The 21267-nt window shown below is 38.4% G+C and overlaps 1 protein-coding gene across 12 annotated transcripts in view; it reads left to right on the top strand.

The window, feature by feature from the left end:
• The window catches only part of Zfand6 (zinc finger AN1-type containing 6), a 74397-nt gene extending 67986 nt beyond the window's left edge, over positions 1-6411 (top strand). For all 12 annotated transcript variants that reach the window (XM_010621220.2, XM_010621223.2, XM_010621222.2 and 9 more), the window contains 2 exons: positions 3424-3537; positions 6080-6411. In XM_010621220.2, the coding sequence (XP_010619522.1) occupies positions 3424-3537; positions 6080-6228 (263 nt within the window). In that variant the 3' untranslated portion in view covers positions 6229-6411. The remainder of the gene's footprint in view (positions 1-3423; positions 3538-6079) is intronic.
• Positions 6412-21267: the final 14856 nt, after the last annotated feature.

The following is a 21267-nucleotide window of genomic DNA, read 5'->3' as shown; positions in this document are numbered from 1 at the left end:
TTTTTTTTTTTTTTTTTTTTTTTAAACAGGACCCAGAGTAGAGGGCCTTGTTCCTCTGTAATTAAACAGGCTTTACCTGCACATAGGTTTTTAGAGTATCTTGACAGCAGTAACCACTAAACTTTATCTGGAATTTTCACTAAAAATTAACTCAGAAAAGGGACAGGGATTTAGCTCAGAGGTTCGGTGGCCTGCCTTGCAAGTGCAAGGACCCTAGTTCAATCCCCGGTACCCGCCCCCCCAAATTAACTCAGCAGATACAATTCAGTTTATTTCATGGCCTTCATGCTGCCACAAAGGCCTCCTAAATAGACTTATTAGGACAGTGGATTTACCCATTCTTAATTATTAACAAGCAGGCATTCTGTTTTCAGTTCTCAATTCCAGTTATGAAAACTTAGTTTTAAGGAAACTGTCATTTTAGTCTTAGATTTTTTTAGTACAGATCTAGTCTCTTGGCCTGTTGGCCATTGTATGGCTCTTTTAAAGATTGAATTATCAATCCTAGGATTGCTTGAGATTTATTATTTCCAAATTTGATCAGCTTACAAGCTTTTGGATAGTGTTTGCCTCAGTTAAAAATAATCATTTGCCTTAGGAACATTTCCCAACACTGACCCTAAATACCTAAGGCAAATAATAAGGGATGTAATAGAATTTGTGCACATAGGAAATAAATGTGATTCTAATCTCCCCATTTCCAGATATTGTAGTTTGTGTCTCAGTAGCTAAACCACTTTTGTGTGTGTGTGTGTGTGTGTGTGTGTGGTGTGTATAAAATTTAATATATGGCTGGGGATTTAGCTCAGTGGCACCACACACACCTACCTTGCAAGTGTAAGGTCCTGAGTTTGATCCCTGGTGCCAAAAATAAGTAAAATAAAATTTAATATATACTAAAACCTGTGACATATACACTATATACTGAATATATGTTAAAATCTTACATATTTAATATATTCCACATATATTAAAACTATGATAGTATTATTGCCATTAAAGCAGACAATAATTGTAATGGATTGATTCCTTATAGCACGTTAAATTATTTTTTAGTTGCATACCTGAGACCTTATTTGATACTGTTCTGGGGCTGGGGATAACAGTGAACAAGATATTGAGCCTTAAACCAGATGTGGTGGACACCTATAATCCCAGCACTTGGGAGACTGAGGCAGGAGGATCACAATAAGTTCAAGTCCAGCCTGAACTAAATAGCAAGACTGTGTCTCAAAAAAATAAAAAGAAAAGGAAATCGAGCCTTTGCCCTCAGAAAGTTCATATTTTAGGAATGCTTGTTTATTGAATATAAAAAATAAAGGTTTTGTGTGTATTCTGTATCAAAGATGAAATATTTACATAACTAGAAACTTCTCTTGTCTAGCTTCAGTCTCTCAGTGGACCAATCATACGTAGTTACTCATCAGTGCATATTTACTCGTTTGTGATGTTATACTTGATACTATATTTTATTAAGATACAAGATAATGTTTTAACATAAGCAAGGCAGAATCCACTATAGTAAGTCCACTACTTACAAATGAGTTCTGTTCCAGGAGAATGTTTCTGAGTCAGACTGGTTCATACGCCTGGCAAAATGAGTCTTTGACACAGATACACAGTGGATGTTACTTTGAGCTTCCCAGCAGTCCACTTCACATCACTGCTTTTCCTCTTGCTTCCGGACATCCTGGGCTCTGACTGAGCCCTATCCTGCTGTACCTGTCACACTGTACAATTAAGTGCACAGCAGCATAGCTGTGAGACTGACAGACATATGAGCTACTTCCATGATGTGTTCATATCCAGGAATGTTTGTAATATGAGGTCCATTTGTATCTGAAAGTTCGCATCTCGAATGTTTGAAAGTCAGGGACTTACTCTAAAGCAAGTGTTTGAGCATTTGCTTCATGAAGTTCATGGTAAGAGGTAATGGAGATTTGAACAGAGTAAGACACCATCCTTGTCCTCAGTAGACTTACGGTGTACTTGGGGAAACAGGACTCATAAATACAGTAGATATGTAACTCAGTTAATGTATTGATTGGCCAGGGGCACCAAGATAGGCATTGGTGCATAGGGATGAAGAGGATAGGTTCCTGCACTCAGACAGAACCACGTCATAGCCAGGTTAACCAGGTGAAGTCCATCAGGCAGTTACACTAGTGTGAAAAGTGCTGTGGGGGTGACAGATAGACTTTCTGTGCCAGGTTAAGGGGGAGACATTTGCCACCTGGAAAGGACAGCTCCTTGAGGGTCTGACATGAGACTAGGGAGTATCCAGGCAGAAGCATACAGTCTCCTTGAGAAATGATGAGACCAACAGGTCGGAAAAGGATGAGAAAAGTCCCGAAGAACCCTTGGGCCTTGTCCAGGGGTTATGGGAAGCCATCAAAGAATTTGAAGCATTGGAGAAGACATCACCATATTTGCTCTGTGGCAGATGATGCTGGATATAGAATGGGAAATGTGGATTGAAGAGGGGACTTATGTGAAATGCCCAAGGACATGGTGAAGGTATTGAAGGTTATCTGAGTGAGAAGCAGAGAAGAAGCCAGGAGAGAGTAATTTACGTTGGCCTTGTAAGAGGACCTAGATTGAATGAGAAAGGAGAGCCCTTTGGAATGTTTTACAGAGTGTGCAGGGAGGGTGTAGTGCAGCGCAGTACTGCTGGGCTACCTGGAGGTCCTAGAGGGTGATGGTTGGGAGAAGTCAAGAGCATGACCCACAGCAAGTCACTGGCTCTTTCAGAACAAGTTGTCTCATTGATCAGACCCTCTTAAGGGCTGGAATCATTAGTGACAGGAGTGGGCACCTTAATTAGGATTTAGGAGTAGCAGTTTTTTTCTGAATCTTGGTACATGTGGTCTTGGTTTCCGTATGTACAGGCATCAATTTATTATCTTAATTGTAATACTTTAAATTTTCTTTGCATCAGTTTGTCTTTTCCCTAACATTTTACATGTTTTTATGTGAAATGTTCTGAGAACTTTCTTCTCTGAGAGATCTGTATAATTCTGACCCTGATCAATACTAAGTTTGCATATGGCCATTTCCTTGCACATTCCATTAGAACACTCAAGTGGTGCTTGTGTGTGTCTTTTGGGTCAAGTACATGATTATTAGAAAAACTAGAAAATATAGTTTAAAGCAAAAGCAGAAAATCTGTAATCTGTCTTCTAGTCACATGTCAGTTATCTATTTTAGATTTTTCTGTATGTGTATACATACAACTGCAAAAATTTAACCAAAAAGGGGTCATCTTCTAAACAACTTTGTAACTTAAAATATCTGTTCGTGTTAATAAGTAAATTCTTCACTTACCCTGTAAATAATATAGATTAGAAGGATGAGCTTAAGGGACAACCACCACCAAGTCTCAAACTGAAGAATTAAACTTTATCACCTTCCTGTTTTTGTCAGCTTGTGTGTCAGACACAGCACAGCAGCCGTCTGAAGAGCAAAGCAAGTCCCTTGAAAAACCAAAACAGAAAAAGAACCGCTGTCTCATGTGCAGAAAGAAAGTGGGGCTCACTGGTAAGGGCCTATATTACATGACATGAAATTGTGTTTTTAAATGTGTGGTTATTGTTGATTTCAATTACCTTGTTTCCGTTTCCATGAGAATTACTGTTGGATACACTTCAGCTTCTGATTTTTTCCCTATTACTGGGAATTGAACTGACAGTCCTCACATTGAGCTACATCCCAGCCTTTTTTTTTTTTTTCAATGAGATAGGGTCTTGCTAAATTGCATAGGCTGGGCTTGAACCTGCCTACCTCAGCTTCCCAGACTTGTGGGATTACAGATGTGCGCCACCACACCAACTAACCTTTTTTCCTTTTGTAATTTTGAGGCAGGGTCTTGCTGAATTTCCTAGGCTGAACTTGTGATCTTCCTGGCTCAGCCCCCTAGTAGCTGGGTTTAGAGGCATGTGGCACCATTCCCAGCTCATACATTTTCTTAAATAAAAGTAGCTTTAATTATATACCTGAAAGTAAAATGAATCACTTTTCTTTTAAAAATTTATTTCAGCTTGAGTTTGACAGTATTGGACAAGTAGGGTCAGTGTGCCAAAAATATAAAGCACTAGGTTATCTGTGCAGTACTTTCTATATATAAAATAAGATTAATCACAGGCTGTGTACATTCAGTGAGTTAAAACATGGACGCAGTTAATCTGGTGCTATCTCATAGTAAGTAGTATATGTTAATCTACTATAATGTAGCTGTCAGATAGTATTGTTAAGAAAGGGAGAAAAAGATGTTTGGAAGTATCAAGCAGAGAACTAACATTAAGTGCAGATCACCATAGGAATTCAGGAACTGGAGTGCTGTCATTACTTTATCTAGAAGAAGCGGGCTAGAGGCCTGGCAAGAAAAGAACACAAAGGCAAGATAATTCACCTGGGTCTTGAATGAGGATAACTCACTTCCAACTGATAGAAATAGCTTTTCAGGTAGAAAGAATAGCTGAACCAAAGCTCTGAGAAATGAAAGAACAGTGCATGTTCGGGGCCTTTGAGTTGGAAAATGTTGCTGTAGCACAGTCTGTGAAGAAAGGTGTTGCACACTGCAGGTTAAAGCTAAGATTTAGAGGCTTGTCTTGGGCTTGATTGGTAGAGTGGGGTTGCACCAAGGTTTATTATTTACCCTGGCCAGGCATGGGATGAATACTTCACATAAATATCTAGCTTATGGACAGAGAAGAGTAAATGTTTAGCAAAAAACTTGTGCTATGGGTTTAGGATTACTTCAGGCTAAGGAGTGGATTTGAGATAAAGAGGAAAAGAGGTTAGGGCCTGTGATTTGGCTCAGTGATTCTGCCGCCTGCCTTGCAAATGCAAGGGCCTGAGTTCAGTCTCGGGTACCAAAAAAAAAAAGAGGAAAAGAGATTAGAGTCAAATAGCAAGATGTTTTAAACTGGCTCACTTAAAAAAAAAAAAAATACACACACACACACACATATGTATATATATATAGACATACACATAGAATACAAACATAAACAATACTATTTGTTTTATTTATTTATGTTTGCGATGCTGGGGATCAAACTCATGAACTTGCACATGCTAGGTAAACACTCTTGTCATTGAGTTATACCCTAGCCCGACATTTAAAAACATACATATTTCATATCAAATAGAATCTTTCTAAATTTCATAAACTCTGACTTTATAAGCTGAGCCTTACCAATTTTCTTGTCCAGTCTGTCCAATCTACTGCTGTTTCATTTTTTTTTTTTTCATTATATAAAGTGCAAAAATATAAAGAAAAGCAGGGTCATCTTTAAAATACTGATTCCTAAGCTACAGTTCCAAAAATTCCATCATGACACAAAACCTTAATTCAAGGGAGTAAGATTATGCATATCTGTTACATCTCTATTTTGGCTTTAAGTTCTTTAGCATTTCCCCCAAATTGATTTGCATTTGTTGTGTGTTTACTGAGAGTTGAACATTTAGTACATTCTTTATTTAATCTTCTCGTAATTTATTATTCCAGGATTAAAGTTGCAGGAACTGAGCCTTAGAGTGTCTAATTTGCCTACATCAGTGAATAGATTGAGATTTAAGGAATCTAACTCTAGATGCCATGCCCTTAAATCCTGCTCCAAATATGTTCAGATCTCTAGAGGTTAGAAAGGAAAGCTGACGAGGACACTGTGCTGTTTTTTTTGTTTGTTTAAACTGGGCTATTTACAGTTCTGTCAGGTTTATTTGATCTTTTTTAATTAAATGTTAAGATAGCCTCTGACAGTATGCTTAATTCTATAATGCAGTATTTTGCTTTTTTAAAAATATTTCAAATTTTCAATTTAGCAACCCTATTTTTGATAAGTAATGTGGCTACAAGAACCTTGATCTTATGACTTGCTGTAGTAGAAATCTAAAGATAGGAACAAGTAATGAAGTTCTGCTTCTGAACTGCGGAACAGTAGTTTGTGAAAACTTTATTTGGAGTAATTCTTTACATTGTTGCCTTAATACATCAAAACAGTTTAACAGTAATTATGCCAAAGAACTTAGAATTCTACCCAGCCACCCAACTCATGTTTGTGTCTCATATTTGCAGGGTTTGAATGCCGCTGTGGAAATGTTTATTGTGGTGTACACCGTTACTCAGATGTGCACAATTGCTCTTACAATTACAAAGCTGATGCTGCCGAGAAAATCAGAAAAGAAAATCCAGTAGTTGTTGGTGAAAAGATACAGAAGATTTGAACTCCTGCTGGAATACAAAATCCTTTGACCATCTGCAAACTAAAAATTGACTTGAGGTTTTTTTTTTCCTAGTCACTGGGAATGTAGAGCAATGTATGTTGCATAGACCTTTTAATCATGCATGTCATCAAAAGAATAGATTTTTGTTTTTGTTTTGAAAATAACTCTGAACATTTATTTCCATTGCAGTTTTGTGGCTGAAAAAGACTTAAACTTTACAAGTATTATCCTTTTAAGATCATTTTAATTTTAGTTGAGTACAGAGGGCTTTTATATAACATGGAGAAATTTTGGAGGGCTGTGATTTTTCCAGTATTAAACATGCATGCGTTAATCTTGCAATTTATTTTCTCATTGTGTATGTATATATAGCTTTTCTCTGCAGCACGATTTCTCTTTTGATAATGCCCTTTCAGGCACAACTAGTTATCAGTAACTGAATGTATCTTAATCATTATGGCTGCTTCTGTTTTTTCATTAACAAAGGTTATACATATGTTAGCATATAGTTTCTTTGCACCCACTATTTATGTCTGAATCATTTGTCACAGGAGAGTATGTGCTGATGAGATTCTAAGTTTTTTTTGTTGTTGTTGTTTTTTTCTTTTCTTGAGCAAGGGAAGAAAGTGCTGTGTGCATTTCACTGCTGACTGCAGGTTTCTTTCAGATCCCGTTCACTGGTCTGTGTGTACAATATGAAGAATGATCTGAAGTAATTGTGCTGTATTTATGTTTATCCACCAGTCTTTGATTAAATAAAAAGGAAAGCCAGGATCTCCCTTGTGTTACTTTTTCTCTTATTCTTTCCGATTATTTGGTCTTTTTCTTCCCAGTACTGGAATTGAACCCAGGGCCTCACACATGACAGCCAAACACTCTGCCACTGAGCTACATCCCCAGACCTAAATCTGTCTTTTTAAATTTCTGGTTTTCTGTCTTCTAATTTGATAAGAATAATATTTGTCTCACATCTATTCATAACTAATTTTGTGATGATACGGTTTTTATTCCTGCGAGTTGAAGACCTCAGTTTTCAAAACTAAGAACAATTTGCTATCACTTTGGTGTCGTATTTTCTAGCCCTTGTCTGATTCTCTGTTCTGCACTCTGTCACACCGAATTAATGTCTAATAAAAGCTTCTTTTTTGGCAGGATTAGAGAAATTGAAAAGGGATACTTCAGAGAACAGCGCAAGTGGAGAATTGATTATAGAATAGAAAGATTCTCAAAAGTTTGTTTTTTTCTATAGTTCTAGATTTAATGGCTGCCAGCCTTTTTCAAACATGGAATTTAAAACTTTTTTACTAGCACAGTGCTCAGATTCATCATAGAAAATCTACACCTTTACATAATATGTCTTGTTTTATCCCCTCCCCTTCCTTCAACCCTTCTGTTTCCATTTTTCCCTTCTGTTCTTTTTTAAAATCTCTTTTCCCTTTTCTTTCTTTCTCCCCTCCCCCTTCCCTTATTCCCTTTCCCCTTTGAAAGTGTTCTTATTCCTCCCCAATATCTATCCTCCATTCTGCCCCTTTAGGATTTCTCACACAAGAGAAACAGTGCAATATTTAAACTTGTATGTCTTATTTATTTTACTTAAAATTATGGTCTTGAAGTGCATCCATTTACTTATATAAGTGACTGGTTTATCCTTTATAGTAGTTTAGTACTCTATTGTTTATAAATACTACATTTTCTTTATCCATTCATCTCAGTGGTCTTATGGATTGTTTCCAAAATTTATCTGTTATTAAATTGAGTATAGGTATACATATAGCACTATAGTATGATGCTTTTAACTCTTAAGAAGATGCCTAGAAGGGGAATAGCTGGGTCAAATAGAACCTTTAGTTTTAAGTGTTTTGAGGAATCTCCATACTGATCTCCATAGTGGTTGTACCAGTTTATAATCCCATCAACAATGGAGGATTCTTTTCTCCACAGCCTCACCAGAATTTGTAATTAGTTGATTTCTTGATGATAGCCATTCTTTCTGGAGATGGAATATCAGTGTTGTTTGAATTTGCATTTCTCAAATGATAGTAATGTTGAAACATTTTTTCATAAAATTTGACATTTCTACTTCATTTGACAAATGTCTGTTCATTTCAGATGCTCATTTTTGGGTTGGGCTTTGAATTTAGAGGTCTGATATTTTTAGTTTTTTATATATTCTACATATTAGTCCTTGGAGGAGTAGCCAGTAAAAGCTTTTTCCCATTTTTTTTGTGGGATGTCTCTTCACTCTGCTGATGATTCTTTTGCTGTGCAAAAAAGGGCTTTTTAATTTGATGTGATCCATGTTATTCTTTGTAATATTTACTTGTGCAGTCAGGGTTTGTTCATAAAGTCTCTGCCTATACCTGTGTCTTCAATAGTTTTATTTATTCCATCTTCCAACAGATTAAATGTTTCCATTTTTTATATTTTCTCTTTGATCCATTTGATTTTAGGTTAGTGCATGGTGAAAGGTATGGGTCTAGGTTCAGTCTTTGACATGTAGGAAGCCAGTTTTCCCAGAACGATTTATTAAAGAGGCTGTCTCTTCCAGTGAAGATGTCAAACATGAAATACTAATGTAACAAATCAAGGAAATATTTTTAAGTATCTGTTTCTCGATTTGAAATGGTTTGCTTACTGCTTTATGTACATGTTCTATTCACATATTTAAAGATGCTTAGTATTAAAATCTACAGATTTAATTGATCATCCTAACAGATTAAAATGAGAATAAACCATTGTAATAAATTCAGGTAAATAGAGTTAAATACCCATTCATGATTAACAGATTTTTCTTTTGTTATTGTTTTTTGTTTTTTTGAGACAGGGTCTCACTATGTAGTTGAGACTGATCTGGAACTCACTGTGTAGCCCAGGCTGGTCTCGAACTCACAGTGATCCTCCTGCCTCAGCCTCCCAAGTGCTGGGATTACAGGCGTGTGCCACCATGCCCGGCTTCAGATTTTTCTATATCAGGATTAGAAAGAAGTTTTTTATGGAATAGTTTCTCTATAAAAACCAGTCAACCAAATAGGTAAAAAATAAAAACCAAGCATCTACCAAGAAAAGGAAACTTAAAGAAAAAGGGTTTCTTTTAAGGTCAGAAACAAAGGACAGCCATCACTGCCACCACCACCCCGCCATAATTGCTCATATTTGAAATTATGTTGTAGGAAAAAGAAGTCATAAAAAGAGGGAGGAACACTCATTTGTCTGCTACATGGTTATTTTTGTAGAAAGCTCAAACCTAGAGAAATTACTAGAAATAATAGAGTGAAGCTGGGTATAATTTCAGTTGCATTTATTTATGCCAGTTTACTAGAAAACCAGATTACAGTAGTATCAGTACCAGCCATCCTGGAAATTAACAGTATATATTGACCTCTTAAATCATAAAGAGCTAAATAATATCTCAAGTGCACATTGTTATTGATGGACGATACATATATATCAAAGATGTCATTTTCCCCAGATCTATAAATTCAGAGTCATTTCAATTAAAACACCCCCACAAGATTTTTTTCATGAAGCTTATTTAGGTGATTCTAAGGAAATAAGGAAAGGGCTAGGATGTTTCAGAAAAAAGCAGCAGGTGGGGACTTGCCTTACCAGATGGCAGGATTCACTGTGAAGTTATGTTTATTAAGAGAACATTTTAACCAGGCTTGGTGGCACATGTCCGTAATCCTAGCTGAGGCAGGAGGACTGAAAGTTGGAGCCAGCCTGGGCAATTTAGTGAGATGACTGTCTTTCAATATGAGGGCTGGGAATGTGGCTCAGTGGCAGGGCTCAATGGGTTCAATCCCCAGTACCCCTGAAGAAAATCTAGCTGCTACCTAGGGGAGGACCAGGCAGGTTATAAGTGGAATAGACTACCCAGAAAAAGACTCAGATGGAATGGACTTTGGCGGCATGTTCTGTCAGGGAAAGACTGCAATAATTAGAGTCAGGACAATTAGGTGTGTGATAAAATGTAAAAACATCCTTGTGTCATGTGGGAAAAGATGTTACAGATTTAAATGTAAAACAAAACTTTAACACTCAGGGAAAGTAGAGATGACCACTCTTAGACCAGGACAGAGGACTTTCTAACATGAAGCATTAACTACAACAGCATTAAAGAATTTGTCTATTAAAAGGAGAAAACTATTCATCAGAACATCTTAAAATAGTTTTCTTCAAAGAATGAGTAAAGACAAGTTGCATAGTGAGAAAAGTTAGGATGCAAATAAAGGCCATAATGAAACACCATTTTATATCCATCCAACTAGTAAAAATGATTAAAGTCTCACAGTATCTAGTGTTGGAGGGTTTCCAAGTTAGTGAGACATGGTTCCGCCCTTAGAAGATTTGGTATGACCTTTTTTTATACTGGGAATCTAACTCAGGGCCTTGCACTTGTGAGGCAGGTGAGGTGCCACTGAGCTAAATCCCTGGCCCTGCTATTACCTTTTAAAGTTGAACTTTATCTTAAATTTACAAGATTTTCTCCCCTGTTCCCCTGCCCTCCCTTTAACCCCTTCACCCCTCCCTATTTACAAAGACTTTGTTTACTTTGGTGGGGGGTTGGGACAGGGTCTCACTACGTAGTTGAGACTGACCTGAAACACTGTGGAGTCCAGGCTGGTCTCGAACTCACAGCGATCCTCCTGCCTCAGCCTCCCAAGTGCTGGGATTACAGGCATGTGCCACCATGCCCAGCTGTTTGCATTTTTTCATTTTCTCATTAATTGCATTCTCTTCTTTCCTTTCCCCAGTCCCACCTCCCCTTCACCTTTGGGCCATTTCTTTCTGTTTCACAATATCTGTTATGCCTTTTGATCCTTATTTACACTTTCACTTTCTCACACCAGAGAAACTATTCAGTATTTGCACACTGTTCTCAGACAAGGGTTTACTATCTAGAATATATAAAAAGCTTAAGGGCCAGGGTTTAGTTCAGTAGTGCTGCACCTGCCTCATAAGCAAAAGGTCCTGAGTTTGATCCCCTGTACTGCAAAAAACCCTTAAAAAAAAATAAGACCACCCAAATTTAAAGACCCAATCCAAAAATGGGCATCTGAAATGAACAAATAGAAATAGCAAATAAAATATTTTAATGTTAAAAGCCAGAAATTCTGTACCCACAATAAAAACCTGCACAAAAACATACAAAAAGGAATTTTTCATAGTCCTGTTCAGAAAACCCAGAAGTCCTCAAGTGCATGAAAAATGTGATACATTGAAAATAGCCATATTGATGACCCATAGTGACAGGACAGACAAGTATGGTGAGCAGAGTTAAGTCTTAGAAGTAGTGTTTGCCTTGAGAGATTAAAAATTCTATCAAGGTCACATCTTACCTGTGTAACTTCCACAGTAACACAACTGAGGCCTTCAAAATCAATTAACCTGGGCTGGGGATTTAGCCCAGTGGTGCTGCCTGCCTGCCTTGAAAGTGCAAGGTCCTGAGTTTGATCCCCCGGTACCAAAATAAAAACCTAAAAACAGTGGGCTGCAAGAATTTACTGACTCAAGGAATGACTGCATGACTATTATTTCTACTTCTCTGCTTATTTCTAAATAAAATACTGAAGTAGGTATATATTTTAATTTTATGTATTTATAATATTTATTTTTATATTTATTGCGGAGCTGGGGATTGACTCAGGGCCATTTACCAGACAAGTGCTCGTGCCACTGAGCTAAACCTCTGGCCCTATATATTATTTTATATATAGGTATATATTTTTTCATTTCAAATGTAATTTTATCAGTACTCGATATACATAATGATCACATTCATCATATGGAATTTGTACCTGTACATGATATATCTTGATTCTTTTTTCCCCTCCCTTCAACTGTTCTTACCCTCATTTACAAAAGCTAGTTTCCATTATTCTTCCTTTCCTTTCCTTTTTTCTTTTCCTCTTTGCCTTACCCCTTTCCTATTTCTCTTCCCATTTGAACATTTTCTTCCTACTTCCTAATATCTACCATCTATTTTGGTCCTTACACTTGCAGTTTCTCACACAAGAGAATGCGATATGTAAACCTATCTGATTTATTTCATTTAGAAATAGGTATATATTTTTTTTTTTTTTTTTAAGAGTGAGCTAAAATAGTCTCAAAATATATATGCTTCCCTGTAAAATGTTTGTAAAATGGCAGGAGGTGTAGCTCAGTGTAGGGTACTTATCTAGCGTGCACAAGGCCCAGCATTTAATCACCTGCACTTAGGGAAAAGGGAAGTTTGAAAATCCACTCATAAGTCATAAATGAAATTTGCACATTTTTTAAAAAGGTAGTAGCAAAACCTGGAACAATACACTTAGATGAGAGATGGGGTGGCTGCCCTGTGAGTCAGTGGAACCATAAGATCAAGTTCGAGGTTCAAAACAGACAACTATAGCACCATCTGTAAGCCAGTGCTGCAAGTGTCCTGAAACAAGAGGCACAACTAGTCCAGTTTTCTCTGCCTCAAGTCCAACATATTAAAAGGGGAAAGTTAATTATAAAGCTGTTTTCTTGACCACATTTTATAACTGGAGCTATGCAAAACAGTTGAATCAGCCTCATTTGATTGTCACAAAAAATCCATTCATATAGCTTTCCATCTTCACTAAAGCCATAAACTACAAATTCTCTCATATTTTGTTTGTCCTAGACTGACTTGTCTGGACTTTCTCTACACAAAGTGCCGTTTTCCCTAGTTTTTCTAAAATGCTAACTTGTATTACATAGTGCAATTTTGAAATTATTCCTTCAAGCATACAGTCCAAAAGCCACATTTCTCATTATGAAAACAGTTAATATTCAGCCAGTAATGGCTAGAATTCCCTTTTCTCAGTTTCTAGAATAGCTTAATAGGTATTAGAAATTTTAGAAAGGACTTGTGTAGTTCATTGTGCTATCTTTCCAGATGGGCTTTCTGGCCTTTTGTTTTTCCTTATTAGCATGTAAGCATCAAGGTTAAGTCTGGGGGCCAGTAGAATAGAATGAGGATGTGGAGATTGGATAGACTAACCACAGATCTTAGCAACATCTAGAAAGCTCTTGAAGACCATTAACATACCTATAATACTAAAAATTTGCTCTGTCAGAAGTGAAAGCCATTACTGCTGATCCCAGGGACATTAAAAGGTAGTAAAGGAATGTTATGAGCAACTCTGCCCACAAATTCAATGACTATGGATCAATACCTTGCAAACAAAATCCACCAGAACCCACACAAGGAGAGATAATAGGATTGTATTTATAAGAAATTGAGTCAGTTACCTTCCAGGGGGGGAAAAAAGAAGAAAGGCAGGCCTGATGGTTTTGCTGGTGAATTCACCAAACATTTAAGAAATTACATCAATTTTCTATAGACTTTTTTTAAGAAGGCAGAAGCAAGAACTACTTTCTACTATTCTGTGAAGCCAACATCCCAACACCAAAATCAGACATTAAAGGGTAACAGATCAATGTCTGTCATGAATATAAATACAAAAATCTGAACAAAATATTGGCAAATAGACTTTAACGCCAAATAAAAAGTTAATTATATATGACAACTAAGCAGGATTTCTTCCAGATTTGCCAGGCTGGTTCTACATTTGAGTATCAATATAATATCAACACTCCAAAGAATCACTATGTCATATTCATAGATGAAAAAACATTTGATAACAATGTTTGAACTGAAGAATATTTTGAGGGGGATTAATGGCAGTGTTTCTTTTACTGTAAGAAATTTTTAAAATTTGCTGTATTTTTTTATTACATCTCATAGAATTACATCAAACTATGGAGTCGCGGATTTAGCTCAGCGGTTCCACCACCTGCCTTGCAAGTGCAAGGTCCCGAGATCAATCCCCAGTACCAAAAAACAAAAGCAAAGAATTACATCAAACTAAAAAGTTTCTGGATAACAAAGAAATCAATAGAGTGAAGGGACAACTGTAAAGTAGGAGCAACCCATGTATCTGATGAGGTATTAATGTCCGAAATATATAATGAGCTTAGTAAGAAAACAAAAGTCTGATATATATGGGCAAAATCTCTGAAGGGGATTTCTCAAAAGACACAAATGGCCAACAGGTGTATGAATAAATGTTCAAAATTACTAATCATTAGAGAAATGCAAATGAATACCACAAATTAATGTCACCCCTGTTAGAATAACTCAACAAAAAGATAAAAGATAAGCTTTGGAGAGGATGTAAAGAGAAAAGAAACCCTTGTGTATAGTTGGTGAGGATGAAAGTAGTACAGCCATTATGCAAAACAGTAAAAAAAAGTACAGCTAGCAAGTGATCCAACAATCTTACCACTGGGTGTTTATCCAAAGGAATTGAAATCAGTATGTCAAAGAGACATCTGCATTCCTATTCACCACAGCACTATTCAAAATAGCTCAGATAGGGAAGCAACCTCAGTCTCCACCAATGGCTGAATGACACAATATTCTATTGTTCTGTTTTGTTTTGTTTTGTTTTTGAGATAGGGTCTCCCTTTGTAGTCCAGGCTGGCCTTGAACTCACAATGATCCTCCTGCCTCAGCCTCCTCAGTGCTAGGATTACAGACATGTACCACTATGCCTGGTTTTGGAATATTATTCAGCCATAAAAAGAAATCCAGGGGCCAGGACTTAGCTCAGTGGCACTGCGCCTGCCTCACAAGCACAAAGTCCTTAGTTCAATCCCCGGTACCAAAACAGAAAGAAATCCAGTCACTTGTGGCAACATGGGTGAACCTGGAGGACATTACAAATCAAATAATATCAAAACAAAGAAACACCACATGATCTCACCATGGAATCTGTAAAAGTGGCACTCAGAAGCAAAGAGGAGAGGGCAATTACCAATGGCTGGAAAGGAGGATTGGGAAGATGTTGGTCAAAGGATTTAAAGAAGGAATAACTTAACATCCTGACTATATATAGTTAATAACATATTAATTGGTGTTCTTGATAATTGCAGGGTGTGGTGGCTCACATCTGTAATCCCAGCACTCAGGGAGGCTGAGAATCAAAAGTCACAAGTTCCAAGTCTCATCTAGCTAATTTAGCAAGATTCTCTCTCAAAGGAATGGGGATGTAGCTCAATAGTAGAGTGTCCCAGTTCAGTGTCCCACTACCACCAAAAAACAGTTAATATTTTTAAATTGTGATGTTGATCCTGATTGTCAGCTTGATTGGATTGAGAGGCCTAAGAGATGACTGAATCATGAGGACACTAACTTCAGCAAGTCGTTTAATCCACTGATTATTAGCTCAATGGACTTGGGAGATGGCACCAAACTGGATGAAGAGGGGCTTTCTGAGCCTAGCTAATGAAGGTCCTTATTTTAGTTATAATGGAGATTAAAACCAAAGCACCAAGTTATAGGAAAAGCTTTTTTAAAGATTAGCTGGTGGGCTAATCAGTCATGATCTCAGTCCTGGTGTCGTAACTCTAGAATCCTTCTGGCTGAAGGCTGGTCTCATTTTCAGGTCATCACCAACAAGTTCAATGTCTGCGAAAATATCCTATCCTGGTATCTTAAATTTTGAAGGGAGTGAGACTCTGTAAATTTAGGGCTAATCTTTTTTTTGGCCAACTTTTAGACATTCCCTAAATGATTAATACATCTATATAGAGAGCTAAGAAGAGATTTGACCCATGGTTTACAGTAATGATGTATACAAAATGATAGTTAAACTTTGTTCTGTTTTTAGTTATCTACTGGGCATCAGTCATGGTTCAGCAAAAATGGCTTTCAGGTCTGTGGCTATTCCAGGATAAAACATAAATCATGCTTTAAATGAACAGCAGGTAAGGGCCCAGGACTCTACCTGTCCCCATAGTGATCCCTGACTATGCTACTGTTCCTGGAAGGCTGGGTCTTCAACATGGTGAGGGTTCAGGTTACATTTACAGTAAAACCTTGGTTTCCAAGGATTCATTCCAGAAACATGCTTATAATCCAAAGCTTTTGTACATCAAGGCAAATTTCCTTGTAAGAAATAATGGAAACTCAGATAATTTGTTCTACAACCCAAAAATATTCATATAAAATTACATTATAATACAAAATTATCAAAAAAATACAAAATATAAAAAAGTAAGCAAATTAACCTGCACTATCTTTGAAAACCTTTGTGGCTGGTTTCATTATCACTGAGGCAATCACTGCTATCTATTGGCTCAATGGACTCTTTCTTTTCCTGCAACTTCAATGAGGAATCTATTCAATGACACCTACTTTTGCTTCTTCTACAGAATTTCCCAGAAATATGACATTGCATTGTCATTAAACAGATTCACTGCTTACACAGGTACAGTCTTGAGTGGTGCTTTTCTACAAAACTTTGCCATTTCCCACATCTCCCTAAACCCACTTGAAATGAGGGATTCCTCTGCCTGTTTCTTCCCCTCTGAAGATGAGATTCCCCCATAACCTCTTGCTGTTGGGTGGTGATCACCCCAATCTCACAGTGAGATAGAGAACAACCGCTCAGTTGTGGGCATGTTATTTGGCGTCACATACTACTCATACTGCAAGACTTCATTTGTTTACAAGTTAAAATTTTTATTAGAAATATTTGCTCATCTTGCAGAACAAGTTACTTGCAATCAAGGTTTTACTGTGTATGAGTAACTGGATCTTTTAGAGTATCCTTTCCTTCCTCCAAAGTCATTGTTCTTATACAAATAAAATGGGCTAGGTTGACCTACTCCAGAGAGGAGGTACTCATTTACTCCTCAGGTGGGTAATTGAGTTTATTTTGAGACCTTGAGACCTTTTCCCAAGCCCTCATCCATGGGGTGAACTTTACATGGGCCCTGAACTTATGAGCACACTTAGAGATGTTACATTCTCCTGAGCTAAACTTTGAAACCACAAGCTTATTTGAAGCTCATCTCTAGCTTTGTTTTTCAAGTAGCCTCCAGCTGCCTGTCTCCTGACTGCTAATAACTAACTTTATACCTAACATAATTAATGACTGTCATTTTCCTCTCACTGCTTCTTGGCTGCCATGAGGTGAGCAGGTTTCCTACATCACCCTCTTCCACTATGGGATTTTGCTTTGAAGCCAGCCAGTTGTGCACAGAAATATTTAAAACAGAGCAAAAAAAAAAAAAAAAAACTTTTCTCCTTTAAGTTGTTCATGTCAGAGGTTTGGTCACAGTGATGAAAAGCTAACACATAAGTGTTCTCATCAAAAGCAAAAGAAAGAAAAGTGAGGTAGTGCATATGTTATTAACTCAATTAGTCATTCTATAATGTATACATGCTTCAAAGCAACATATTGTGTATGTGAAATACTAATTTTATTTGTCAGTTAAAATTAAAGGAATCTGCCTCAGGCAGTTACCGAGAGGAGGCGAACACATGTCACAGCTGTAATCAAGATCCCCATGAAGAAGGTAGGCAGAACAGAACGTTCCCTCCCAGAATGTCTGGGGCCAATTCAGACTTGGTTCTCTGCTGCGGTTAGATTTTTATTCAGGTTAGTGCCGAGATGAGGCAAAGAGGAACAAAATGGGCGGGTCGCTGATGATTATGGAGAACTTTCTGTGTGTCCATCAGCACTGCAAGATTTTTATAGGTGCTTCCTTAATCTAACAGCTTTATGAGGCAGGTATTATTTTATTATTTTTACAACACATGCAATTAAGATTTGGCGAGGTGCAGCGACTCACCCAAACTAAAATACGTATGTTCTAGAGCAAGATTTCAAGCCTTTCCATTCGTATTTAGATTGGTTTCTCTTAGCACATAGTCTCCGTGTTCAACATCCAGGAGGAAAGAAGCCACAGGGTAAAGCTGCTAAGCAAGAGAGAGAGGGTATGGAGGGGGAGGAAAATTGTACGTACATAAAATTTACAAAGCTGGAAAAATCATGTACATACAAGTAGAATTTTTAAAAGACGCAAGACCATATGTTAGTGGGATTATGGACAATATGTTTCTATAAAATTCTTTTTAATGTGTTGAAATGTACATGCCCAACACATTACTTCCCACAAAAGGAGAAAGAACAAAATACAGTGTACTTGCATGTTACTTCAGATGCTGTTTTCCAAACTGAGAACAGCTTTGGAATTTCTCGAGACTATATATAATAGTGGGTTGGCAAGTCTTATTCTAAAACTACAAAATCTTACTCCACCTTCAGCCATCTCATTGCCCCCACTTACATTTGCTCCACCCTTTTCCCCCCGCAAAGGTTTTTGGTTTTCTCTTCCCGTGGGTTTTATCATCTAGGCCCTCATTAACTTCAGTGTGTCCAGGAAGTACCTGGTCCAGTTCTAAGAAAAGAATGGGAGGTGCTGAATTGCTGGTTGCAAATATATCCCAGAGCCTGGCACACAGGTGCATTGGCTGTTGATTCATTTCCTTTTATTTGGTTATTTACGTTATTTAAATATTTAAAGCCTGGTATGTTGACCCACACCTGTAGTCCCAGCTACATAGAGGCTGAGACAAAACAATCATCTGAGTGCAGGAGTTCAATGCCACCCTGGGTAATATAGCAAAACCCCACCTCGAAAAGCAAAACAAAACAAAAATATTAAAAAATAGGTCCTTTTTTATGGAGTACTATTCTGTGCCAAGTGTTTCCCTACATATTGACAAAATGCACAGTAAGTAATGGCAGAGGGTGGGGCTGGTGCAAGGAAAGTATATAAATCACTGCTGTTTATGAGTAGTGAGAATTAGGTGGTTCCCAGGATGCCATAGCACAGAGTTGAGACACTCTTCCTTTTCCCCATTTGGAACCTATCGAGCAAGTCAGGCCACCTACCACTGCCACACTGACCTTCACTCCCTCCCTCAGGGTACACTTAAACACAATCATCTTCATCAGCAGCGCCCTCCTGGTGGGAGGTGAGAGCCGAGGACTGCGCCCAGTTAAGAGTCCTTCCTGGTCATCACTGGTCAGTGCCCAGGCACAAAACCAGCCCAGGGCCTGGGAAGGAGAGTACAGCTGATCCACTGCACGCTACCTTCCACTCTTACCTCTATGAGCATCTGCCAGTGCCCAGGCTATTTAATAAGAGTGTGCCTGGAGCATTCACACAACACACACATCCTCAGGCATGTGGCCCATGTCCTGCTGGAACAATGTCATGCAAATTTCTAATACACGAGTGATTAGGCCATGCCTGAGTCCACTCTCAGAGCCTGTCCTGGCCTCCTCTCTTCCAGCACTTTCTTCTCCTTCTCTTCCTTTTTTACACAATCACTAACAATATAGTGCTGGGATTGCAAGTTCTTTGGTGCATACTTCACTGTTGACCTGGAGGTGAAGGCGGAGGGAAACAGGGAGAAATGTCTGGGAACTTGGGACCTGTGTGCTTTGAAGAAGGAGCAGGGGAGATAGGGCAAAGCATTGATGAAGGAGCTGTATTTTACTTAAAGTCTTCTATTATTCATTTAAATATGAAAGGAAATGGTTATTTTTTACAGATAATGGGATGGTTCTGCAATCTTTAAACTATTCTTTGAAACTAATTTCTAGGATTTGGAGCTAATTTAATTCTTATTTTCCTTCTGCTAATACGTTCATTAATTCATTAACTTTTGACTAATGTCATGAGAATGTTTTTTTCAAAGCAAACTGAAAGTTTCCAATGCTGGTGTATGTATCCATAATTACTATGTACCCTATGTGTTTTGTATGTCAAAGTTTTTTTTTCTTTCTTTTTTTTTTTTTTGAGACAGGGTGTCACTGTGTAGTTGAGGCTGACCTGGAACTCACTATGTAGTCCAGGCTGGTCTCGAACTCACAGCGATCCTCCTGCTTTAGCCTCCCAAGTGCTGGGATTACAGGTGTGAGCCGCCACGCCCAGCAGTTACTTTTAAAGAATAATGTTTTAGGCTTCTAAAAAATCTGCATTTATATAATGACCACTAGCTTTGGCTGTTTTTTTGTCTTCTTCATGAAGAAAAAAAACCCCAGAAATAAAAGACTGGCTTATTTTCTGGTTGGCTATGCCTAATGGGAAAAAAAAATTAATTGACCAGTAACTCCTTGCCAGCAATCCCAGAACAGGTGTTACACTACCCCTGCTTGAAAAGGAGAAAACAGATTAGTGAGTTTAATTTGCTGAGGTTAAAGACTGGTTAACTCCTGTCAGGTGACCCTCAAAATGAGGCAGATTAGAGCGTGGTAAACTGGCTGGGACAGTGGGTATGACCTGTTAATTACAAAGCTCCAGGACACATACCTAGAACAGCTTTCTCAGCACGGCATGTGGAACCAATCACAGAGTGCTATCTTCACTGGTCTTCAATTTTTCCTGAAGCACGTTTTTCACAGGAAGGCCTAGACCTGACGATGGAGTGGGACATACAAAAAGAGACATGGTCAAGCCAAGTGACTCTGTTATTTGCAGAGTATCTTTTCTTAGCATTCGTCGGCCTGAATTCACTCTGTACAGCATGGTTCTTTTGTCCTACCTTTAATTTAAAAACCTACCTTTTGTGCTTGTCTTAACCAATTCTTTGTTGGAGACAGAACCTAGAAACATCTCTAGAAAGAGATTCCAGCATCCCCCAAACCTGGTAACAAAGCCAGCCCGCCCAAGCAGCAGTAAACTAGGCCACCTGCTAACGTGGCTGATACGACTGCTCCCTCCCCCCACCTTCCCTCCTTTCCCTGCTCCTGTGCATTTTACATAGGCAGACACAGTACTTATGTTGGCCCTGATCTGAGAGCTCAACAGACATTCAATCCTTTAACTCTCCCATCAACGCTCTGACGTGGGAGCGGCTATCATCCACACTGGGCACAGAAGAAAGCTGAGGCTGGAGGACGCTACACCTCAAAGGGTAACGTGCGATAAACAAATGTGACGCACGCCTCAAACGGAGCCTGCCCGAAGATCCCACAGCAAGGCTGAGACCCAGAGAGATTCTCTCGCGGGCGCCGCGGCCAGAAGCGCGTTTCCCCTAGAACAGGGGAACGCGGCTTCCGGGGGAAGAGGCGGGGCCTGGAGGCGGAAGAGAGGCTGGAGGCGGGGCAAGCGGAAAGGGTGAGGGGCGGAGTGTCTGCTGCCGGACCTGGTCTCCCCGGGAGGGGCGGG

Source organism: Fukomys damarensis, unplaced genomic scaffold, assembly GCF_012274545.1.
Source record: "Fukomys damarensis isolate Sample0158 unplaced genomic scaffold, DMR_v1.0_HiC HiC_scaffold_7, whole genome shotgun sequence".
NCBI classification, from domain to species: domain Eukaryota; kingdom Metazoa; phylum Chordata; class Mammalia; order Rodentia; family Bathyergidae; genus Fukomys; species Fukomys damarensis.
This window is presented reverse-complemented; position numbering and strand designations above follow the sequence as displayed.